Source organism: Pezoporus occidentalis, unplaced genomic scaffold (genome assembly GCF_034315485.1).
Source record: "Pezoporus occidentalis ecotype Australia unplaced genomic scaffold, CSIRO_AGI_Poc_V1 ctg119, whole genome shotgun sequence".
Taxonomy (NCBI): domain Eukaryota; kingdom Metazoa; phylum Chordata; class Aves; order Psittaciformes; family Psittacidae; genus Pezoporus; species Pezoporus occidentalis.
The window spans coordinates 1,271,249-1,297,554 of NW_026912983.1; the positions used below are offsets into that span (position 1 = coordinate 1,271,249).

The 26,306-nt window shown below is 40.9% G+C and overlaps 1 protein-coding gene across 1 annotated transcript in view; it reads left to right on the top strand.

Moving 5' to 3' along the window:
• Positions 1-26,306, top strand: part of PEX14 (peroxisomal biogenesis factor 14) — a 76,310-nt gene that overhangs the window by 1,254 nt on the left and 48,750 nt on the right. The window contains exon 2 of the mRNA XM_062604557.1: positions 5,772-5,819. Within this exon, the coding sequence (XP_062460541.1) occupies positions 5,772-5,819 (48 nt within the window). The remainder of the gene's footprint in view (positions 1-5,771; positions 5,820-26,306) is intronic.

Consider the following 26,306-nt stretch of genomic DNA (forward strand, 5'->3'; position numbering starts at 1 on the left):
CAACAGGGAAGAAAATGGAGCAAAGCCTGCTTTTATGTCCAGTTGTTCAAATCCAGCCGTATTTGACTAAATCACTGTGAACCTCTCTTTTGATCCTTTCATTTTGGGCTGAAGAGGCTGAGTTTGTAGAGAACGTGGTTGAACTAAACTGAAGTGAGTTACATTAAATTTATACCCTAGCCAGCACAAATCTCTTCCTGGGCCAAGTTACCACACTCATAGCAAGCTTGCCGGGCAGTTTTGTATTGGCTGTGTGCTTTCATCAGTCGTAGTTTGAGGTCCATTCCATTATAGTCCATTCCTCATGCTTCCAGTGAGTGCTTTCAGCATGGGGAATCCTGAAACAACCCATGACTGATCCATAAGCCACTTGAGCAGTCTACAAGGCAGCTGCCTAGAGGTTTCTGAGAAGCAAATACGGTTAATTGGCAAATGTGGTTGCCTGGAAAGCATTCAGGTTCTCTTCAGTTGGATATAGCATCCTCCTGTTGCACCCTTCTAAAAAATACGTTTGTTCAGTGGGGTTTTTTATCTCAAAATAAGGCTTGATGATTGAAAGTTGAAAAGTTGTGCTTTTTAATGAGCCTCATGAATGCAGCCAGAGCATTCCCTGGGCTTTGAAAATTAGGGACATAAAGAAAGTCACTCAGTCACTGTCTCCATAGTGAAAAATGGGAATGGTAACTCTTACTGTGTGTAGCAGGGAGAGTTAAGAGTCTGTGAAGAACATAGTGAACATAGAACATACTTGTGCTGCTTTCCAAATCAGGAAGAGTTTGAGGTATGGTAGGATACCTGGGCTACAAAGTTAACTTTTCACCTCAGGGACTATTTTATGAGGGCTGTGATGAGGAGGGAAGTGGTTTGAAGCCTCTCTGGGTGACAGGGGTCAGTTAACACCTCTTCTGCTGGATTCTGTCACACTGTATGTAAAAGTGCTGGCAAATTAATTGCACCCCTTTTGGTTCCTGTCATGACTTCATTGGTGGCAGTTTGTTTGAAGGGCAGCTCTGGTAGTCTGCCTTGCTTCAGGTGTGTGAAGGTAATGCTCCAGTTCAGCCAAAGCAAACCACACTAATATTTATCCCTTCCACATGCCCCAGGAGCAGCCATGCTTAGGTATTACCTTTCCTCCTTCCCCAGGTTGTGTGCAGACAGGGGGAGGTTCTGTCTATCCAGGGCTGTTGGTGCCTGCTTATGACAGATGCTTGCATCCTCACCACCTAGTATATGTCTTACACTGGTTGCACATTCCTCATCCAGGACTCTGGTTGGGAAGCTTCAGTGCTCTCACATTCTCTTGGCTTGGATGGGATTTGAGAGAGTTTTGCAGCTTTGGCCAGAAAGAAAAGGTGTCATTGAAAATGTGTAGCACAGCAGATGAAGTCTTAAGGGGACAATTCTGGAATAAAACCAATGAAAATGTCTTTATTAGTCTAGCAAAATCTAAGTGCCACTCTCATGCAACCACTGCAGTTTTGACACCGTTAGCAGTGTGCATAAAAAGTTGTCCCTGTTGCACACTAAATATTTAGAGAATTAAAAAATGTTTACTTTTTACCACTGAAGATGTTTATTTGCTGTCCAGCATTCAACATAAGGCTATGAATAGTGGCACTGCCTTGCTTAACATGTTTATGTTTGGGTCCTATCGTGTTTCCTATTACAAATCTAGTTAGTTTAGATGCTAAAAGGGAGTGTCAGATATCTTTTGGCTTATTATCTGTTTTCCTGAGCTTAATTTTCTCATTCTCATGAATTATTATATTGCCTCAAGCAGTGTGGGGAGAGGGGGAGTGTTGCAGCTCAAATTAAATCATTTATATAGATAGAATTAGGCAATAAACACTTATACCAGAGATTTTAAAATACTCATTTTTGTTTAGAAATCATGTTCCTTGGGCCTTTAGGGATGTCTTTACTATAAAATATACAGAAAGAAAGAACCCATCACTCTGTGCTATCCCTTATAGTAAAAGAAAGGGAAAAGCAAGACAATGGTATAGCCTGTGAAGCAGAATAGCCAATTTTTCATGGGTGTCAGTATTTCTTTGATGCTGAATGCTTGGACAGTGTATGTGGCGAGGCTTGGCTCAGCCAGCAGCCCAGTCCTCTGGCATTCCATTTAGCCCTAACTCCAACTGTGAGAGAAATTGAAATTCTTTAACATTAGTTGGCAGTGGTGGTGTGGGTTTAGATAAATATGTCTACATTTTTCCAAGCTGCTTAGTTTGGGACACAAAATGATACCTAATTATCTGTGCAGTTATGTGTAGAGGTGGAGAATTCCATAGCCTGGAAGTCAGGATGTAGCTGGTCTTGGAGTCCTAAAAGGCTTGAAATTGTTAAAGTCAGTGGCTGAACCATTGAGTTGGTACCAGACTGGTAGTACAGTCATGGAGGTCAGATAAGCAGAGTGCATTCTGGATGTGGGATTCTGTTGTTTGTTTTATGACACTGGAAGGCTCACTATGCTACAACCAGATTGCATAGTAATTTAATACAAGAGGCTGAGAAATGAGAGATGACAAAGTGAGCAGAACGCATTGATGTTCTAACATCTGTTATACTTGGTGATGTTCTCTTATGTGGTTTAGTAGGGAAGCAAGCAGAGTACTAAAGCCCAAATCCTACTTATTTTCTTTCTAAAGCTTTGATATTCCCACTTTGTATTGAGTCTACCATGTAGCTGCATTTTTTTCTTCAGGTAAGGAAGTAGTTCAAGCAAATTTCAGAGATGTTGAAAGACGCCTGATTTGTTGCTCTGGAGACTGAATTCCTTAGTGGCATTGTTAGTATATAGGTAAAATTTCCTCGCCCCTTGCTTGTAGGTTCTGGATTCTCTGCCTGAAAGGATGGTTTTTATGGTGAAGTTAAATACTCTCTGGACTATGATGTCCATTGTTTCATTAAATACAGGATGTTAGACGGTCCTTGCATGGACAGGGTAGAATCCTCCCTGACTTACCTTGGAGCTCATGTGTTCTGGGGGGTTACTGTCCCCTACTTTATAAGACTTTGCTGTTACACTATGCCTTGTACTTGGAAACCTTGCTAGAAGGAAAATGCAGATCTCATTTAGAATATTGGTAGCTTTGGACAATGCAGCCAAAGTACCATAAATTACCTGACTCATTGTACATATGTCGTTGGGTTATGTGCAAGCACATACCAGAATTTCTGAGTATTTGTCTTCAGGATCCAGACTCTTACCTGTCAATATAACACATTTCTCACAGTACCCTGGGCTTCATTTGAAATCCTTCTTTGGTCAGTTTCCCAGGTTGACCAGATTTTATGTGCAATGTTTATTGTCTAAGTCTATGAACACTGATGCAGCTCCTTAGGGCAAAACATACAAGCTCTGGTACTTGAGATGCTCTGGGAATTTTTGGAGGATATGAATTCTGTGGTGGTTTTTCCTTCTTTCTGCCTTTGTGATACTGCTGTTTGCATCACACATCTGTAGGTTCTCTCTTTTTAAAGTCAGCCTAACTACTTAAAATTCTTTGGATTTTCCTTGAAACGTGCTACAGAAGAGTGAAACATGTATATTCTTAATAAAAACTGCAAATGGCTTGGTGGAACAGTTCCATGAAATAGTAGTTAACAGTTATAGTTATTTTATTGAAGTATTCAACAGAATTTATCTGTGCTGCTCTGTCTGCCTCTTCTAAGCAGTTCTGACCCTGTGCTAACTGAATTTGATGAATTTGGTGAATCAGACCCTAGTATTTTAGAGTATTAGCTAGGGTGAGAGACCTGTGTTAGTCCTGGGATTTAATAAAATAGATCATATGCACCAAGTAAGTTTATCCACACCCAAACCAGGTTTTGTTAACTTATTAATAAATCGTGCAAGCTATATTCTTGTGTTGATTCCCATATGTTTTCCATATTTTTGGAGGAGTGGGTGGATCTTGAGACTATTCATTAGTTTTCTTTCATCCAGCTATAAAAGATTGGAAAGCAGAAATACTCTGCATAGAAAAATGGGAAGCTAATGACAGGGTAGAAGAGAGAACTGCCCTGATCTTGGCATCACATAGCACTTCTCCACTGCGGATAGAGTGGGCAGTGTGACTTCCAGGGAGGTGTTAAAGCTGATATTTGCAGTGCTTATGTCAAGTGAATTCTTACTGACTAAAATGTTTGCAGCTATATAGTGAGGTAACAAAAATGATGATGACTGCACATAAGCAGACTAAAGAGCCCAGCTGTGAGATGTAGCTGGGCCCTGGTGATGATGCTTAGGTCTGGAAGCAGCTGAGCTGCACTATATTTGAGTTTCTGGCACCCTCTTGTGGTAAATACTTATTTTTATCTATATTTTTTGAGTGTTTTGTAGATGGGGAATAAAAAGTATTGAGATACTCTGAAGGTGTAGCGTGTTAACGTAAAAGTGATGAATAGAACTGGAGGACAGGAAGTAACTTAAGGACCTTGATGGTATCTCTTGGAAGTTTTATCTTTCCCTATACTCAATGACTAGAATCCCTTTTATCTAACTGAGCCCCAAAACTTGATTCCATTACTAATCAAACTGCAGGTGTTTTACCACTGAGGTGACCAGTATGTGTCATCTCTCCTAAGATAAAAAAGCCCACAGTGAAGGCAGTGTGGTTTAGACCATCTTAACATCAGGTGAATCCCATTTGAAAGCAGATGGTTGACCAAGCTAAGTTTATATTACGGTAAAACTTAGGTGTCTCTACCTGGGGAGAGCTGATACATGCCAGTTACACACAGAAGATCAAACTACTCTTTTTTTTTTGGCAGTGAAGAAAAGCTCTCGAGTAATTCTGTAAAACTTGGGACTATGCCAAAGTGTTGTGCCTCTTCTTGATGCATACAAACAAAACTGCGTGTGAGCCTGGAGAATGGAAGCTCCTGAATCTGAAGTCTAGTCCAGTCTTTGGTTTGCTGACCTGCTTTAATCACAGTTTCCTTTTCTCCTGTGTACCAGCCTTTCCTAGTGTGCAAGGAAGGGTGTTCAGCATCTGCCCTAAACTGTGTCTTTTTACTTATGTGTGGGAAAGAAGGATGGTAGTGATATTGCTGACATGTTTGAGGTTTAGTTAAATCACAGTAATTTGGAAATCCTTAGAAGAATAGAGCAGAACAGAAAGGGTGCATTACTGGATCATGGAAATGGGAGAAGCTTGGTGTCAAAATTAAGTTTAGTTCTTCTAAAGAGGAAAAGTGAGCCATGGAATCAGAGGGAGATACTTTTGCAGCCACCTCAATACTTCAGGCTTCTGCAGCATTTCTTCCCTTTAGTATTGCAGAATTCTTTGTGGATGTCAAGTACCCATCAGGTCCTTTTGAGACAGGAAAATGATTATCCTCATTTCATGAACGGTTAAAGTGCTGTGTCTTACACCATGCAGTGTGAAAAGTGCTGCAGTAAAGAATTTAGCGGAGAGTTCCCAGTTTGATGCTGTTTGTTCATTGCTCCATGTATTTCAGAGTTTGAGTTAAGGTGAACATTTCTTTTCATGACATCTCTCAGCAGCCTCTCTGAGTCTTAACTTCTGGCTCCCTAAAGCAAGTTCTGCCGATTCTGTGCATTCTGTTGTTTTAAATGGGAACTTCTGGAACTTTTTTTTTTTCTGTGATTCTGACCTTTTTGACTTCAGTAAATCACAGATAGCAGAAGCGATTGTGTCCGCCTAAATCCTGCTCCTCGGAAGCGTGGTCTTAACCGACAAGTATTTCTGATTGTGTCCATCAGGTGGCAATGTAACCTCACTGTTCTTTTTGCTTTCCAGGCTGGCTCCTGCCCTGCGACTGAAAATGCAGCATCTCGGGAGCCGCTGGTAAGTTCTTCGAGAAGCAGCATATATTTTTGCTGATAATGTAGTATAGATGAATTGTTCTCTTTGCTGCATTATTTTGCATCCATTGCTTTGCTTTTCTAAGGAGCTGGTGCTTTGTGAGAGGTGTGTAAACTGCCTTATGTTGCCCTGCTGTTGACCTTTGACCTGTAGCCATAACCTCCTACCTTTCTGGGGTTAGAAATGGGTCACCTAGGCCACTGAGTTGTCCTTGAGCATGGACTGCTTGTCCTAAGAATGTGCAATGTATGCTCTTGATCAGTGTGCTTCTTTAGTAAAGAGTCTGAAGAAAGAGCTGTGCAGCATAATTTAAACTGAGACTCTTACTGCTATTGTCTGATAAAAACCCCCTCTGCAGTTCAGAGGCCTTATTCAAGCTGTCTTTATATTCAGATGCACCCAGAGTGAGCTTAGAAGTGTCTGGCAGCTGGCCTTGCATGTGATCCAATGTTTTCACTCTAGAACCGTTTTGGAAAGAGCTTGTTTTTTTTTTTGTGATGATAACTAAAAGAACCCTGTTTTGTTTTCTTTTTGATGGTGATGGAGGGGTGGGAAGTGAGCCACTATTCTCTGGAGCTGCAGAATATATATATTTTATATATATATATATATATATATATACACAATCTTCTTTTTTTTTTTTTTTTGTTTTTTTGCTTCCTCTTCAGCCATCTATAACTCAGTCAAAACCTTTCCAAAATGCTTAGCCCATGTTATTGTCCTAAACTTCTGAATCTGTAATTGGGATTCTTCTCTGGCTTTCATTTGATGATCATAGTGAATACAAGCTGTTTGCAGGGAGAAGACTTAAGTACTTTCCATAATGGTGTGGCACTGGCCACATCAAAGTATTTTTACCTTGTAACTCTTATCTGGAGAACACAGGAGATGATTTTTACAGGAGAGAGATGTGAGTAAAGACTGTGACCTGGGAAGAGTCAGTAAAATGCATGAAATGAAAGGGATGTTCATGAGATGTGTTAAGCTCTGCAGTGAAAACCTCTTTAGTAACACTATGCCATCCCATAGTCATCTGTATGTGAGATTAACTAGAGTTATTATTAACACCATGTGCTTTTTGATGGATTTTGTGGTTTGTTTTGAGGGGGTTTGTTCCCCTCCACCTTAGGAAGGTCATAGCAGGCAGCAGATCATCACACCCTGTAGTGGTCAACACTTTGTTCTCTTTCTCAAGGCAGATCCTAACATTACCTTTGATTTAATTAATTTCTTACTGTATGTGCAACTGAAGAATTGCTCAGAGGAAGCACATAGCAGTTGTGTATCCTTCTTTATATGTGTATATTTCTACCACATAAAAATATTTATACATTTAAAGAACTCTAACATAAACTTTGTTCTCACAATGGTGAGTCTAGTGTGTGAGCTAATTAAAGCCCTTTGAAAGGTGGAGGCTTTCTCCTTATTCTTTCTTTTCATATATTAAACTCTCACAGTCTTTGTCACGTTTGCTTAGGAATCATTATTACTTCCAGCTGAGTATGTTTAGAAGCCTTATTAAATGAGCAGTTCAGTTCTGTGAGCCAGATGACCTAACTTACACCACACTACTGTGGCTTCTCTGTAGCCGGGATCATGCATGCTGCCTTCTAATGCATGCAGTAGATGTCAGTCCATGAAGCAGACTTGTGGGCACATGGGACCATGTCATAAAAATGTTTATGGAAACACCAGAACAAACTGTGGCATGAATCCAGCAAATGGCTCTGTATGGAAAGACGTTTGCTCCGGCTTATCATTGCTGCCTTCAGATCTGGTGCAAAGCAGTTGAAGAAGACTTACAGAATCCAGAGGAGGGAGAAGAGTCTAATGGCCAACTTCTGCTCTGTACCCTTTCACCTTTTTTGCCTTAATTGGTGACTGAAAATCCTCAGTGCTTTGCAAGACTGAAACCTGCTCAGAACATACAGGTGGTGTTACACACAAGAATAAGAAAGCAATAGCATTAAACATCTTGTATCGTATCAGCGGATGCCATTACAGATTCATACAGTATTTGTGATTCTAATGGGCACTGTATCCTCCCAGGTGCTAATACCTTCTGCTCTGTGCTCAGTGGCACCGTCTTCTGTGTCCTTTGTACCCCTGCAGTCTGCTGCTTTCAACCGGAATCCAGGAGAAGCGATGATTTCTAGCTGTTTGTAGGAGGACTTCAGTGTTCTACAAGATCATGTAGCAGATGTAGTCTGATGCATCATATTGTGTCCTGCATTTTGGGTTTATGGCCTTACTGAGGCCTTCAGAATAGAGCCCTCCAAACTCATGTCACACGCCTAATTGTTTTTTCTTCGACCTACTTCTGATGTTTCGAACTACCAAAAGGGAGATGAGGGACTCAGTGTCCATGCCATTAATCTCTTGAGTTATCCAGTGTCCTTACAATAAACCGTCCTAACTGAAAAACACTCCCTAATAAGAGGTCATTGTGTAACAGCACTGACAGTGGAGAATGAGTTGGAGGGGGATGGGGGAAGCTGTAATTTTTGCAGCAGAGAGCGGACACTCATTTCCCTGGCTGTCGGTCTTGCCCCATTAAAATTTGCCGTGTAGCTCCATAGTGGGAAGTGTAACCTTGTGTTAGCAGAGTGTCAGCATCTCGCTCTGCTGCTGTTTACAGCCACGTTTGTCATCGTCAGCCTGGGATCAGCTTCTCCTTGAGTCCAGCTTATCAATGAACACTGCTGCATCCCTTTCTGCTCGTATGTGCAGCCACCTCTGATAAGCCTCTCAACACTTGTGGAATTGGAATAGGTTTGTCTTTTTGCAGCCACTCAAAGTCCTGGGTTGTGCAAAAGGCGTAACTACAAAGGACAAATCCCCTTTCTGTGAGAGTAAAGCATTAGAAATTCCCCTTTTTTCTTGAATCTTTGTTTCTTCAGTCTAGTTTCTCTCTTTAGTGTAATTATGTCATCTTTTTTACTTCTCTTTTTCGCTTGCTTTGTCTCTCCCTAGCAGCATCTTTTAGCTCTTTAACCATATTGTGCTGCTTTTGAGATGTTATCAAGAGCTTGAATATGTTTGCCGTTGGCCTGTGCTTTCTGCCAAATGTGCTGCAGTTGAAATTGCAGCTATGAAGGTTGTACACATGAGAGCCTCTATGATGAGCCTAAGGAAGCAGAGCTTGTAAGTGAGGCCTTTCCACATGCTGCTTGTTTGTTGTTTGTTTTTTTCCTTTTTGCTTCCTGCCACGAAACATACTCATTCCCTTGCTGGTGCTTGGTACCTGGAAGATGTACTAGTTGTAAATATAGAAGTACTGGTTATAAATGTAAAACACTCTCTTGGTTTCTCACTAAGTTACAAAATCCCTGGGTCATGGTATAAAGACCAGGATATTTCTTTTGCAGGATTATTTAACTTTTCTTCTTTTATGTTTAGCATCTGCTGTTTCTTTCTGGTTTTTGCTGCACTGAAATATGGACACTTAATTCCCCTTCTAACACACTGTTCAAAGGTACAAGGCAACAAGAATTGCTGCTACCTCTGAAGCATTTAGTGTAGAGTTTGTTGGGATGTGCTGGAGCCCTTGTAGCTTTTCCCCACCCTTTGTTAAACTTATCTTCAAAATTTTAAGGGTCATGATAATGACCGGAGTACTTACTACACCCCTTTTTGTGCGCACATCATAGGGTACACTGCACGCATTCATTATTGTGTTTAAGGAACATGTCCATGTTATCTCCATTTGCCAGAAAAACTAATTGAGATACAGGTTAACTGCCTGGCCATGTTAGTCCAGCAAGTTAGTGCCATGGTGTAAGACCTAGTCTGTTGGCCTGGTAAATGAGGTAATTTCTATTTCAGGGCCTTCATTCTGCCTCCTTTATTTCTTTGGAAAAGCCTCTAGTCTTGCACATGTAATACGTATTTTTTAAAGTGATTGTGGTATACTGCTGCTTCCGTAGTTCATCCTTTTCTTGGTTTTGAGTAATTTTCTGGTGATTGAGGGATAACGAAAAAATGGAGAGCAGAGAAGACACTTGACATTTCTATATACAGTGTGTATCCACAGGCACAAAGTCACATCAGTCAGTATATCTGTGCTGAACACATTCAGTTTTGTACGTATCTTTGCTTTCCTGAGCCATCAGTTGGGTTCTCAAATTGAAGCTGTGACTGGGACTTGGTTCTGGGTATATTTAGTTCCCCTAAGTTTTTTGTCTTCAGTTGCTATGTTTCCTTGGAAGTAAACCAGTAAGATTTGTGGTGTGTGCTTATGATGGATAAAACTTTTGAAATTGAAACTGGACAGTTAGTTACCCTTTTCTCTGCTGCTTGGATTTAGGTGCTTAGCATTCAGTGACAGACAATAGAATTACTAGATCCTTTCTGTTTCATTGCCTCCTTTTAAACCTTATCTATTCTGTTAAGCTTCCTTGTAAGTAGCCTGTGGTTAAAGAGAATTTCATTTAGGTTTCTGAGAAAGGAGCTTAGCAATTGAGATTTTAAGTTTCACTACTTTTAGCTCTAACTGCTGTAATTAGAAGTTGATGGAGCCTAAACAGTATCAACCCTGTGGTCTTTAACCATGTGAACAAATCATGAGTGGGAATTGAGGAAAGGTTACAGAACTGTGCTGTCAGATTTGAGAGAGCTTGTTGGAACTAATGTTAGTTAATGTTAGTACTCTAACTTAGAGTACTCAGAATCCACTTTTTATGAATAAGCCTTTGGGCACATTGAGAATCCATTTCCCTCCACTTCTTGTGAAGCAGTAAATGCTCTTTCTGCCCTATCAAAGCCTACAGAAAACAAGATACATGGGAATTTTTTAAAGATTCTGCTGTGCCTGAAATTGTTATTTGAAATGAAGAACGGTATTTTCACTGAAAAGCTCATCCTTTGTTTTCAGGAGCACATTGTTAGGCAAGGGATACCATAGTACCCTTTTCGTTTCTTTTAAAGCTCAAAGGTCCTGCTCGAGATTTGTAGAAAAGCGTGACTTTTTTCAGAAGGACTTTCATTTCCAGAAATGACATGAGGGACTGGAGTCCACTGGAGGGACACTCCCGTCACACTTTTGCTTTCTATTTTCCCAGCCTTTATTGTTTAAGACGAGATTTATACCTGTTTACGGTACAAATCTTCTGTCTGCCACACTGGGTTTGTTCGGAGTGGTGGCCTACACTGAATGATTCTCTAAAAGTAAATCCATCCAGAGGGGGTTTCCAGACAGCCGGAGTCAGTAGGAAACTAACTTATAGCCCCCAGCGAAGCATCAGTCAGGATAATTTACCACTGTCAGCAGGAGGGAAAGAGGCTCAGTTTTGTGACCTCCCGTGCAGGCAGTAACCCTAGTGGTATGATAAAGCTGCAGTTGGGCAGGGGAGGCCCTGAATGTGTTGCTGTGGATTCCCGGTGCTGGACAATAATTCCATCAGGCTGTGGAGGGCAATTGCTGTGCAGATTTCGGTTTTATTGGGCCACGAACAGGGAGCCAGAGTTGTGTGACTGCTTTACAGAACATCCTTTGGTTTGCTGTATTCCTTTGGAATTCTATAATTTACTGAAGCAGACCTCTCTTGTGTTTGACCTTTTGATAAATTTGAGATTATTGGTTTTTTTTCCTGGTTTTGTCTATTAGTTCTGTGTGTTCATTCACTTCATTCGTTGTTCATGCAAAACGTGCTTGCTTAATCTGTCACTCCCTTTACTCTGTTGATTTAGAGAAATATGATGCGCAATACAAATTCACTTACTAGTAATTAAAGGAACACTGTCATGTCAAGTTAAGCTGCCCATCTGAGGTCAATGAGACAGGGTTTTTGGGGGAATTCCCTTAAATCCCAGTTTTAAAAGAGGGTGAACTGTCATAGTTTGGGATATAAGTGAGTTCTGTTGTAGTACTATACAACAATGTATGAAAGCTAAAAGCTTGCAGGAGTTACAGGCCAAAGCAGGTTAAGACCCTTTCAGGCTGTGCAAAATGTAATAATGGCTTTGCCTGTTCCTAACAGTTTACAGGTTAAACAACTGGGTGGGGCAGCATAACAGCTAGGACTGGTACCATCATTTTCTATTACTAACGCTGTGGTGAGTATTTGTGCAGAAGAGAGTTCTGAAAGCAGTCCCTACTTGCTTTTCAGACAAACCAACCTACAGGTCAGAAGACTTTTAGGATGGTTTTTAAATAGTTGTGATACTCTTAAGTTGTTCTTTACAAAACCTGCAAAGAAATTCAAGTACTAGGAGTCAGGTTAGACTCTTTTTTAATGTTAAGTGTGATATGACTCCCAGAGATCCCAGATCTCTCACTGAAGATAAAATGGAAGCTACAGCACTTTGTGACATTGGAAAAAAAAAACCCGAACAAGAACACTGGCACACAGTTGGGAAATACTTAAAGTTACTTGATATTTCCCCCTTGAGAAAAATGGATGTAACTACGTTCATATGATGTTTTGGAGGTCTAAACATGCTACACCTTCAAATTCTTTTTTTACAGATTATGGCCTGCTTTGCTGTCAGCTGGCTGCTCTGCATGAGTTGGCAGCCCAGCTCTTTGCCTGCTCAGTAAGATCGGGAGCACTTTGCTGTGTGCATCCCAGCACATCCCTTGGAAAGGGTCCTATGAATTTCGAACCAGTGACAGTGGCACAGCAAAGGGATGCCTGCACAGTGTGCATCTTGGTAATGATGGGGTATGGGATTAAGGTGAGAGAATAGCATCATTTCAGCTACATGTGTGTGGAAAATATGCTATGTGCAGAACAACTTGTAGAGGGCAGCAATTGCCCACAGTTCTTTCTGCTTAAGGAGGGAAGGGACCAGCTTAAGAACTTCACAGGAGTCTCTGCCTTTTTAGCTTCTTGAAATAACTTTATGGAGGAGACTTGTTCTTTAGAGTGTCTCTTGACTCCACATTATTAAATTCCTAATCTGGAAAGTGTTTACTAGAGATTCTTAATTCTTCTCCTATCTCTCATACCACTGAGCAGTTGGACTTCTTTGCCGATACCCAGATGATGCCTGTGTCATTGTTACTGCAGTCGAAAGAGTCTAATGACAGCTAGTGATTCTTATAACTGCCTACATGTGATAACTTGAGCAAACTTTCCTCAACTTTGATGGGGGAGTACATCCTTCAGCACTTTCAGCACCAAGATTTGCCAAACTAGGAACTTGAGAGTTGGTATAATTTCTGGATTTGGAGTTCCTAACCAACTTAGTTCAGACTTTCCCTGCTTTTCATGTTTCTTGTATTTCTCTGTCACTTACATTGCAAATCCTTCCAAGCATCTTAATAGTTTGGGGTTGGTTTTGTTTTGGTTTATTCTTTACATAGCTCTTCTCCTTGTACAGCCCATGTCCTTTTCCCAGTTGTGATCCCATAACACACCGCTGCTACTTTGACAATTGCATTTCTGGAAAAGTAACAATGAAGATATGCATTTTTTTTAGTAAAAGGATTTTATAGCTGGAGAGAAGCAAGAGAGGGAGCTTCATATCATGAGCCCCACAATGTGCCCCACTTTTTTACATCATCGGTTTTATCTTTTGGTCTGAGCAGGATTTTTCTCTGCTGTCAACTTCCTGCTTTGTCAAGCATCTGAATGACCTGAATGATGGTTGGTATTCCTTGGGATACCATTGTACAGCAGAGTACATCTTGCTGCAGTGGTGTTTCTCTGCTATACAGAGAGAATTTCCTGTGTCTTCTTTCCCTCTTGCTTCTCCTGTTTGTTTTGTGTGCCACCCTAAGTGGTTCCTTTCCTCCTTAAGCATCTGCACCCTTCAGATGTTTGCAGACAGTTATCACATAATTTCTGCTTTCCCCCACCCCCATTCTGGTCTCTTAGCCAAGCTCTACATATTTAGCTCATTTAATCTTTCCTCATAAGTCAAGCCCGTAATTGACAGCTCTGACATGAAGAGTCGCATTGGTTACACATGCTGCCAACAGGATATAAATACCTTCTATGCAGTGATTGAGAATTACAGTCAAGACTGAGACAAGCCCCCCCGACACTGTATTTTTTGACAACCTTTTTCTCAACATCAGGTTGCCACAATCCTGTAAAGATGGATTTAGTTCTCACTCCAGTGGTCAGCTACCAAGCATCCAGTATGCTTCAAAGCAGTGGTATTAGGTCAGTTGGGAAATTCAGTACTAAAGCCCCATGGGATTCCAGTCTCACCCTAAATTCTTACAGAGTTGGTGGTCTCTTTGCTAGGCATACAGGTGCCTTTAGCTGCTGAAGGTCATTCCTTCTGGGAAGGCAAAGCTCAGCTCTGTGCAGCTTAGTGTGTTGCCTGAAGTGAATGGGTCTTGCTGTGCACATGTGAAATGAAAGGTTTTGCAGGCAGTGCCCATGCATGCGTGTAAGCACTGCCATCAGGAGGCTCACAGCTCTGGTGCTGGCCCGGATCCCTTGTGCAGATACTCTTGGCACTGATGTTCTTCAGTGTCTCTGCCAAGAGGAAGCTGAGGATGCTATTGATCCGATTGGCATAGCTATGAACAAGTTTGGGGTTCTTGCTTATACATGTAGGACGTGGGGAGAGGCTTTACCCAGAAAGGAATTACTGCACTGGTGGAAGAGGTAACTCTGTACTACGTGTCCATGGCTTGCTACATACAGATCTGTTTCCAACTAAACATATTTGGAGGTAGCTTTAGGTTACTTGTCTCCTCATGTTTGCTGCATTCTCTTGAAGGAAATAGGTGCAGCTAACTAAAGTTGAGGAACTGGTAAATGAATTGTCTAGCCTCTAATGTTGCATTCAGTGAAGCTTCATAAGATACAGCTTCCCCAGCGGGGCTAGTTCACAAACATTACATGTATTATTGCAAAGCATGCAACATAAAGAGAACATTTATGAAAGGGAATATCAGAGGAAACATTATAGCAGGGACCTTATAGCCTTTCCATTATTATGGTTTAAATCTTGACATGGTCTTTATTTGCAGTGACACTGGGACCAGTAAAGAAGTGTTTTTTCTCTTTCCCTCCCCTCCCCTTTCTCCCATCTCCCTTTCATTCTTTTCTTCCACATCCTGTTCTGAAGCTGTGGTGCAGAGATACAAATCGTTAAACATGCAAGTAGTCAGAGCGCCAGGTTTCAGTTTGTGTGGAATCAGCCCCTTTTGACTCAGAAGTTGGAAACCAGATGACTCACTGAGATGCATGTTTGTTGTTTTTAATAACTGTCATTTTGCAAAATATGGTCAAAGCTTCAAACCATGACTTGTGGAGTAGGGGTGGTGTGTATTTATTTTTAATTTGGGAGGCTATAAGCTGGAATGTGTTTGTAGCTGCAGCCTGCCCTTAAAATCGGAGATAAAATAAATTAAAGCATTGACAGTGTGAAAGATTTTTGAGATAATTTTTTCCTCTTACCTGAAAAATACTTTTTTTTTTCCTTGATCAATTCCTTGAAAAGGCTCCAGGTGCCAAACATCTGGTGGGATTTTAGACCCCTGGTTTATGGCTATGATTTTTAATATATACCCAAAGGGACAGGTTTCTTAAAAAGAAAGCAAGCAGATGTTTTTCATTTGTGGAGTTTTAAAGAATAAATGCCATTCCTGCTTTATCCTTCCAATTTCTAACAAAATTGTCATCTATCTCCTTTCTTCTGTAAGCAGCTAGCAAATGTAGTAGTTTAGTGGCAGAATTCCCTATCAATAAAATCTCTTAGCAGTATGGAAAATATGAAAATTTCTACACATTTCATTTTCTAGAGATTTATTACTGCTTGTACAACAGTTTGTAAACTATAAGCTCAGTATTAAGTGCTTTATGAGTTTTTTGTGGTTTACTTTCTAATTTGCCTTAAGAAGCACTGTTTTAATTTGTTGGAGTTCTACTAGTTTGTTTTGCAGGTCAGTTAATTTTCAGGCACTCCATCACAGAGCAGAGCTGTATAAAACCTGTGTATGTGAGAACACAATTTCACCCTAGATATAAAACTGTATGTAGTAGCCCTATGGCAGAAATCATTGTGATCATGGATTTTTTTCCTCCAGTTCAGTTTTCAGATTTGGATGCTTTGTAACCATTTCTATCATGATTTATATTATGGTCTTTTGCAATTGCTATTGCAAAATGAAGTAACTGTGGTATAGTCCAAGGGACTCCTAACCTACCTCAGCCTGTTGCTTCTTGTTAGAGAGCAAAGAAGTAGCTACTGATTTGAAACAGTTCAAGTTTGGGTTCTGCTTTTAGATTGGTATGGGTATCTCTCTAGTGCTTGAAGTGCTAGATAGAAGCATACTGCCTTCAATCTGAGGGACTATGGATACATGTGCTGGCTCCTCCTGGACAGCTGTGGTTTACCTGTTTTGTTATTCTGATTAGGAAAGAAATAGGCTTTGGTCTTTATTTTTTAAAGTGAACGTATTTGCTTGTGAAAGGTAGTGAAGTGATGGCTTTGGAAGCTGAAATCCTCTTCTCAAAAAACTGAAACTGCAAGCTGTGATAGGAGCATTGCAGGATTCCCCACCGGCATGATATGGAAGGGACCCCCCTGGTCCCCCAAGAGATGAGAGGAGAATTTGGTCTCTAGCGCATTCAATGCTTGACTTCCCTCTGAAGCTGCCAAGAAGGATGCCAATTTTTCCATTTAGCTGACTATTGTATAGACCTTAAAAGGGAAGGTTTTAATGCAGTTGGCTGCGATATAGACTGTTAAAGGGAAGTTATTTATTTTAACTGGCTGCTGTATGGATTATTACAAGGGCATTCTTTTAGCTGCAGTTGCTATATTGACTAGTGAATGTGCTGGGCTGTATTGCTAGTAGCTGTCATATTGACTGTTAGAGAAAAGATCTGTATTTAAGCCATAACACTGCACTGGGATCTCCCAGGCAGGATATTAATGCTAATTCATCTGCTCACCCCCTGCTGTGAGTGTTATTTGTTTAAATCTGTAGAATCCCACAGCGCATTTATATCCTCGCTAGAGTGAGCTCCGCTCCCTGTAATTATTTAACATTATATGCTGATATAAATTGTAACAGTTAAAGAATGGTAATGAGTAGCAAAAAAACACAAACTTAACCTTAGAAATGGCAGAGTCAGCTCTTAAAACAACAGCCAGCAACTTTCACTGTTCTCTGTCTTTTCCCAAGTCCATATGCACAATATTGTGCATACATTATGTGTGTGCGTGTGTGTTCATGCTCGTGCTGGCAACTGTGCCAGGCAAGGCTGTAATTATGCAGAACGTACTGTGAAACTTATGCACACACTCATAATTACACACAGTGCCTACGTACACCAAGTTTTATCTCTTTGCAGCTCAGCTTCTTGATGAGTTGCTCTGATAGGTGATTTGAGTTGGGGCTACCTTACTGACAGAGGAAATGGAGCCCCTGGATTCTTCTCGCAGGGAACGCGTGTCCGAAGGTTAAGCTGGAAGCCATCGGGTGTCACTGTTGCTCTGTGCAGGCTCAGCTGGCAGTGGATTTGTCTGGCAGTAAAAACTGGACTTTGAAAGTAGTATTTTTGGCTATAAACATCTAAGGCATTTACGCATAATTTATATATAAAGTGCATGTCCATACAACACCACTTAACGTGTGGGTGGAGTGAGCGGAGGTAGCTCTATTGTGTGTTAGCTGAATTTCTTTGCAGTTTCTGTTGCCTATTATAGCATTCTTGTCCCAAACTGACATGCAAGATGGCCAGCTACTGCAGAATAGCTGTTGCATTCTGCTCTAGAAGTTACTGTAGCTCAACAGTGGAGGTGACCTGATTCCTGTATATAATTTCCCGGTGAACATTAAGGCGTGGGTAAATTTTGGGGTTTATGATGTACTCAACTGTGGTGTAGAAACAACAGGATTATATTCAGTTCAGATTTTTTAAGAGCTTGGGGCTTAAAAGGTACCGTAGAAGATTTTTAACTGTAGTATATTTGTGTCAGAGCTCATAGAAGAAAAAAGTTTGCATTAAACCAGTTCATCAATAGTATAAGAAAACTTGCATTTAAAGTATAAGTATACTTATGCTGACTTAAAATGGAGACAACAGAGAAAAGCCATGTAAATAGCCAAGAAGATGTATTTTAAAGAGACTTCTTTGTAATCTCTGTCCCCTCTGGTTTCAGGTAGGGAGTGAAAGCTGGCGTAAGAGGATCTGAGCTTGTACTTGATTTGCAGAGTAGCGTGATGGTCGGTTGGGCTGCGTTGGCAGCATGGACCTGTGCCAGACTTCACCACAATTCATACTGTGTCAGTTTAATAAATGCACTACTTAAATTATGAAATTACAAAAGAAAAAAGAGAATGCACTTATTCAGACTCTTAATACATTAAAAATAAGGCATTAAAACACTGCCTTTTTTTTTTTCCCTTCCAGAATCAATAATGAACAGGAAGGGTTGTAGACATTAACAGTCATGGACATTCAAGCTCTTATACATAAATTATCTTAGAAAAATGCACATAAGACTTGAATAATGTAAATACATTAATGCATTTAATAATTTAAACATTAAAGCGCATTCAGGAATTCGTGGCAGAAGCTGTTCTGAGATAAGGAACGGTCCTGGAAGTTGTGTGTCCCAAGATCGATGGCTGGTTTCTCCTTGAGAAAACTCTCTGGGGAAGTCAAGCAGTACAACTGGAGTGACCGCCTGTCCTACGAAATCCCAGGACATTAGCCAGCTCTTTTGCTTTTCACCTCCCATTCTCTCTCCACCACATGCATGAACACATGCATTCAGAGTATCTCGTGGTCCAGACAAGTCCAGCATGCATTTTGCCATTTCTTTTTTTTTGCATTGTGGTGCAGTTTGTCTAGAAAGTAAATGAAGCAGCTTCATAGAAGGAGAGTGTCTTGGCTAAGGGTGAAATACCAATAAATGCTAAAGAAACTGCATGAAAGACATTCTCAGATACTATGTGGGGTAGGAAGAACTGCTTGGATAGTATATGGACTCTGATCCACTACTCTTCCTGGGAGACAGAAACATCAGTCTTAAGCATGAAGAGTGGAATGGGAATCCTCTTCTTAGAGGGCATTGCATGGACCTGTAATTCAGACTCCATCCTAGGTGTCGGTTGGAGAGTGAGGCTTCAGGAAATCATGCTCTCCAGGAATACTTGGCTCTTTCTTGAGGCCCTGAAAACCACAGGGTTGTCTCTGGTGAAATGACAAGTTAAGGGGTTTTGTTCTGTTCTTGTCTCACTGTTCTTTGGATTGAAGCACCTTCAGCACTATAGCAGCACCTAACTGGCATGCCGCGGTCCCCCTGGTGCAGGATGTTTTCCTGAGGATTTTGAGCTGCATCAGTTTTGCTGATGTAATTAAGTTTGAAAGGTGCCGTATCGACCCCTCATGCCATTTCTAGAAACCATTTCTTGGTTTCTAGCTTTGCTTTCTTTGGCTCTTCCGCAGGCAGATGTTTTGGAGGTCATTTGCACCCTACAATTCCACTTACAAAGTGGTGTAAGGTATCCTGCTTAGGCCTAGATACTGATGGAACTAATGATGGATCTAATAAAAAAGAGCTTAGTCTGATCCCAAAGGGAGAAGAGTTGGCTTGGTTAATTAAAGGAGCCTGGCACAGGGCACCTAGTAATTATAGGTGCAAGAAGTCTGAATTTGAAGAGGACTGTGCAGCTGGAGAAGGATAGGGAGGCACCCAGAACTCTGCAGGCTGTGGGCAAGAATGCAGCAAAACCAGATCTGGAAATCAGACTCTGGCAGAATTCCTTGGTGAATTCTTATTTATTCCATTTTTTAATGAGGACCTGAATCTCTCCTCCTGCGTTTATGTTTTTGCATGCACATGCGTATGTATAATTCCAGTAACACCCTATGGCTGGGAGGGTGATTTTATTAAAGACCAGAAGATTGAGAGGCAGATGTTTTAAGAGGCACAGGCCTTGCCCTATAGTAGTTTGGAATAATTAATGCTGACTGCTGCATTGGTTGTATTATCGAGGCTACTGGGTCTTTATCTCAAGCATCATCTCAACACCCATGAGTCTGTATCACTGTAGGGCAGAGCTTTTGAAGGCAAAGGGGCTGAGGCCACCAGGACCTGCTGGGAAATTGCTCCTGAGCTCCTATGTAGGTGTGGGGTGGGGAACAGTGCTATGTCATCACATTGTCATCACCAGTGCTATGTCTCTTTATAGTTAAGTTCCTTAAAGCAGCATTTCTCAGGCTTAGGTTATAACCCCCAAAGGGGTGCAAAAGGCTTCAAAGGAAGTCACAAAGTAGCTAGCCAGTAAACAGTTTTATGCTTGTAATTGCTATTAGGAGTTCTGTTCCTCCTCATTTGTAGAGTTAGCATTTATTCCAGTAACTCTCATTTTCCTGAAAGAACTCGCTGCCATCTCAGCTGAAGAGTATGAGATGAGCAACCCCAACAGATGAGTGTAAAAGAGAGTCAAAGCTTGCATGAAGTTTTAGTACATTTTATTTTCCAGGGACAAGCTCTGCAAATGTTGCCTGAAACAAATTTATTAACTTTACAAGATAAAGAGGTTTTTTTTTTGTCCCCAGTGGAGTTCTCAGTAGGCCCCATCTGGGGAAGGTGGGACTGTCTGTACAAAAATGTATGGTTTGTTTTAGTGTTCAGGGCTAAATAATGAGGCGAGGAAACTGTAGCTCTTATTCTGCCCGTAGAGCTGACATGCTGTACATTGGTAGGTGGCTCACCCTAGAAAATTAAATGCTAGTTTCAAAGGAATCTGGGTCAAATGCCGAAAAGCACCAGTTTCATCAAACTGCAGGAGATGGTCCACAGAAGAAAATTGCCTTGAGAATTTGCCTGCATGTATGTATGTGCTCCCTGGCTGCCGTGAGTGTAAAATAAACCAATGTTAACTTGAGACACCTATTTTTTTTATGTTGCAGTGGACTAGGGCAATGCTCAGGGTCATTTTTTCCAGTTCAAGGTGACTTTATAGCTTCTGATCACTTGTACAAAGCCAGAGCCCTCAGTTTTCCCATCTCAAGCAGGCAGTACCCCCGTGTACATGGAATAAATTTTGAGCCTCCCACACCTGAAAGGGAGAAGCATCGCTGGTGGTAGAACAGGGGTGTGTCTGTTGCATGTGGGAAGCTCCTGCAGGGGATTTTTCATAATCCAGGGCCTGTTGAGGGGAGGACTTGAGTGATGGGATGCTCTGGATGTGGCCTGCAGGGAAAACAGAGGAGTGGGTGGGGATCTCCCTAGGCTCTCATGGCTTAACGGCCACATTTAGCTGTATTTAAGAGGCGTAAGCATTTATAGTAAATTCTACTGCTATATCACAGCCTGCTTTCTGCTCTTCTAGCTTTGTCTCCATGGGGGTATTCCATGCTTTATCCCATTTCACAGCATGAACTTTTCCCCCTATTTAGGGGATTACATGGGGCAGAGATGTAAGGAGAAAGGGAATCCTGCCATTACTCCACCTCTTTATCTCTGTAACTCCATGTATATCTATCTGCCTACTCTCACAGGGGCCAAGCTTTCTGCCTTCCAAAAGCCTACTCTGAAACTGCTGATTCAAGCAGGTAGGAACTTTAGGACTCATGGAATAAATGCCTTCTTCGTGCTCCCCTGGCACTGGGATTTCCTCTCTGATTTATCATGCTCAGATCCGCTAATGTCCCTTGACTAAACTGGCATGGTGCGATGGTGTGAAGGTCATTTTATATGTGCCATATACATTTCCGGAGACATGATGGGAGGGTAGGACATCTGAAACAGCATATCCTGCTGGGAAAAGGAGGAAGAAAAGGATAGTCTGGCTCTTCTTTTCACAGCCTCTTGTGGTGGGATGAAGGTTTTGACAGCCTAATTCAGCATTTAGAGAAAGAACCAAGCAGAAAGATTCCCCCTCACCCACTCCTTGCAGCCCAGCTGTGACAAACTGACAGATAATTAACAAATCAAGACCTCCTATTAGCCTTGTCCCTGATGCATTAAAGCAGCTCTTATGTTGCATGTGTCCTTTAGCAAATGCCTGTGCTTTATGGCTTAGAGTGAGGTGGGTAGATCACTTTCAAAAGGCAGAGGGTTCTCTAGGGTGTCAATGCACAGATATTTCCAGGAATGAGAGAAGTTGCTTCTGAAAGAAAATGGTGGACAGTAGATGGGAGAGCTGTACCACAGCTGGATGGGAGCTACTGTAATGGTACAGTGTGTGTATGTGGTATCTCCTGGGAATACAGGACTGAAACAGATGTATGGAATTATTATTGAGTCCTTGTTTTTACAGAAAATGACACAAGTTGAAGCAGCAATTGATAGGACAGGTTTTTTGATTGTCACTAACCAAGCCTGTAAAAATTACATGTCAGGAAATGTGGTTTGTGGTAGAAACAGATCTAATGTTCAGACCTTAATATTACATTGTGGGTAGTGTATTGGTGCCCTGCCTTTCTGTACTCAAGTTGCTGAAACTGCATGGGTAAACCCCAACAAGCCACCTTCTCGTCACTTTAGCTCGACTCATTTGGAGAAGAATGAGGAAGAGTGTCAATATCCTTCTAGTTCCAGATGTTAAATAGACACAAGCCATTGGTTCAGCTTAACACATGTTAAAGGAGAGAGAGAGATCTAATTGCATCAAAGCCACTCTTAAGTTCATGTATGTGGAGCCCATCAAGCTGAAAGCATCCAGACAGCATCTGCTGTTATCAAATCACTCTTGAGTCGAGCTAATTAAAATAGAGCTTCATTTTTCTGAACCATTGTTTGGCAGGAATTCGAAACAGGTCTAACCCAATTTCTGTGTGTTTATGAGCCTTTATTATATCAAAAGTACTTTTCTGTAAATGTACAGGGCAGTGTTAAATGAATTGATCCGCACTGTATCACTGTAGATGCACTATGGACTTCCTAATGATTTCTCTTCTAGCTTTTTCCAGATATACCCCAGAAAGCTTGCTTTGTCCCTTATCGTGTCATCTTCTTTCTCTGTTTTCCTTTCTATCTCACTCTCAAGAAAGTAAATGTCCTTGTATTTCTTTCTTTCATATCCTCCTCCTCCACTCTATTGGGATTTTTGTATTATTAAAACATTTACACATTTGCTGCCACATGCAAATGCAGAATAATAAACCAGGACTCTGTATACTCCAGACAGGAGGAGGAGGTCTCTCACCACTGATTCTTACCCAGTACTCATCCCTGTTGATTACAGGGGACAGAGGTGTTGAATCTGTTTGCTGTAGGAATATTTTTCCCCTTAATTTTTTATTTTCAACAATTTACATTGCGTGTGCAAATTCTAGGTATCACATTCCCCTTTATAATTTGCTACATACCAAGCACAAAAGTTAAAGAGATGTAGCAATTGCTCCCTTAAGACAGGTTGGACTCTTTGACATCTAAAAGCTAATTCATGAATATTCTCTGGAGCATGAGAATACCACATATAGGGCCAGTGACTTCAGAACACGAGTGTGAGTAGCAGCCCGGTGATACAGTACAGTTGGGAATTAACTATTTTTCTGGTTCCCAGTATAATCTGAGGATGATATTCTTAAATCTTAAATTTATTCCTGAATAGTGGGTTTAGATGACAAAAAAAAAAAAAAAAAGGAAGTTAAGCATTAGCATACATAAAATTCCTGACAGTGATCTGTCATGAAATCTTGAAAAGGTAGGAAAGGCTTTCGGACTATTAAAAATAGGTGGACAAAATACAAAATAAAAATTCTTTCTGAAATATAGGTATAAATATATGCTTTCTGTTCAAGGAAGTCTACTTCTTTTAACTCAGTTAATTCACCTTGGAATGGAATTTAACTGCATTTTATTTTGCATATAATACATTCTATTCTGAAGGCATATATTCAGCTCCTCTGCGTAAAGCTTAAGAGCAGCATGCATAAACTGATACCAGAAGCAATCGCAACATTTTGCTATAAGCAAAACTAATGGGTAAAGTTCTATTAGCTGTTCCCAAACCTATGAGTAAGTATTGTCTCTCTTTGGTGGTTTTACAGAGATGAAGAAAATTGTGGCTCAGAAGTTTGGTCTTATGGTCATTGACAGTGACTCTCTTCTGATTCCTCTTTTAATAAATTTAAGTGAATTTAATGCTGACAACACGCATTCAAAGGATAGAGCAGGGACCTGGTCTTGTGTGATTTTTCTGGAAGTCTTTTAAGCAGACCTAATCTGAGGGCACCGACTGCTAGGGGCTTGACTAATCTCATCATTTATTCAGTTCCTATCTTCTTTTCTGAGACCATCAAGTTCTAGAGTGGGTACTTGTCTTTCTAGCAACTGTCTTATCAATATGGTCACTTCCCCAGCTGAGGGACATGAGGCAATGGCTTTGAGAGAAGAATTTCTGGTAGAGCACAGCAATAGAGGTAAATCCAGATAATCTTACATGCAGAAGTAATTCAAACACCATTTCTGCTCACATCATGGTGAGTACAGAATGAATGTGTCAGATCTAAGAATATCTTCATAGGCTTCTCAGCATTTCCTGCATAAGCAATTGTTGCTGTAGTTGCTGCTGCAAAAAGAAGTTTGTCATTCTGGCAAGAAGCACTCCTTTTTTTGCTTTACAACAACAACAACAAAGTGAAGCATTTGGTCTAAGGATCCAAAAGCCCAGGAAATGCATCTCTAGGGCTCCTCATCAATTTGGGACCTAATGAAATATAGAAAATACTCAATAAAAGCACCTTTATTACTTTAATGTTTAAATGTGGAGTTTTTAGCCATGAGGTTAATGTTTTTGTATCTTTTTTTGATTTGATTGTGAGCACTTTTCCAGGTATCTCTGCCACTTGAGCACTAATTGGATTTCCACAGATAAACGGTGCTAGCTGCAGCCCTTACATCACTGTGTTTTTACTTCATCATCATTTTATTTGTTTTTACTGTAAAGGTTAATAAATCTTGGTATGTTTAGAGTATGAAACAAGGCAGGCAGGCTAAGAACTACAGCGTGAAAGGGTGAAGTTTTATATGCTGCTTTCTCGAGTCTGAGGGGTGGAAGGAGAAACTGTGCCCTTTGTGGTGGTTCTAATGGGCTGCTGGGTATGTTCGCCAAGTGGTGATCCATAATCCTTAAGATAAAAAGCGTTGATCTCTCCACTAGTTCTCAGACAGAGCTGTAAGGCATTTGAATTGGGTTACCATTGATTTAAGGTGGGAAGAAGACTGAGTAGCATGGGTCTGCTTAAAAAGGGATATGTGGGATTTATTTAAGTTTATTTAATTTTTTTAAAGAAAATTGGAAGCCTTTTGAGTGCAACTGCACTTGAGTTCCCTCTGGATTCTCAAAGAAGCTAATAAAGAACTTGCCAATATTTTAGGGATGAATTGAATGTCAGATTTTAGTCGAGATTTAGGCTGCAAATAAATTCCAGTAAGAATTTATCAAGGTCCCAGGCATTTGCTGTCTCACCTATTTATTCCAGAAAGCATGTATTTTTTGCCGTTCCCATGGTTTCCTGGGAAGCTGAGCTTGACTTCCTACCACCTTAGAGATAACCCTTAGCTTCCAGCCATGAGGGCAGTGTGGAAGCCCTTTTGTGGCCTATCAGGAGTGAAAGTAGTGCATTTCAAATGCTTCCCCCCAAATTTGGACTTTGTGGCTTGACTGAATAGCCTGTACTTGGACCAAAGCAGCATTAAAGACTGAATCTACTTTCTTCTGTTACAAAGATAGAAAAATGCCTTGTAGCTTCCATGGATCAGGTGCAGAGTTTTGAGGAAAGTGAAGAGTAGCAACTCAAGCTTTGAGTTGTGCTGGTTCTCTGTAATGACAGTGGGCACTCTTACACTGGTGTTAAGCCCTTGCTGTGGTACGGACCCAGATTTCAGAGGGGTTGTTAATGCTTTCTGCAGCATTTGTCACGGAAATGGCTGCTTTCCTTTTTTTTTTTTTAGCTGAAGTGAGTAATTGTTTATTAATTTTTCAGCACATAAAGAGTATAATTATAATAATCCCTGACATGTACTGGCTGTGCCAAGGTTTAAGGAAAACACAAACAGGATAAGTGCCACTTTGAACCTTCTCTGATTTTGTAGATCTCTTGGTTTGGACCCAAATTTCTGTGTAGGAACTAGGGAAGAGCACCCTGGTATAATTCTCTGTAGAGCTAATTCTCTTGGACATTTTAACTCAGTTTAGGATGGTGTGCTCTTACTCAAGTGTTCCAAGAGAGAGTTGCTGATGATCAGTACAGGTCATTTTTTGTTACATACGGTGCTGTATTGGTTGAGCAGCATCCTGAATTTGTCATGACACCTATATGCTTTGTTTCTTTAAGTAGTGAATGTAGCATCCATGAAAAATGCCAAATTGACCCCAGGGGAAAAGGAGGTGGACCCGTTGTTTGCAGGATATTTATGGTATGGACAGCCACAATGGAAATGTTCCTCTTGTTTGCCCTTATATTGTCTTTCACTCCTATTGTAAAGGAAGCATCTGAAGAGTTGACAGCGAGGTTCCATTGCTTTTGAGGCTGCTCATGCAAGTTCCTATATATGAAGGAGAAATTGTGTGATGTGAGCTTCTTTCTGTTG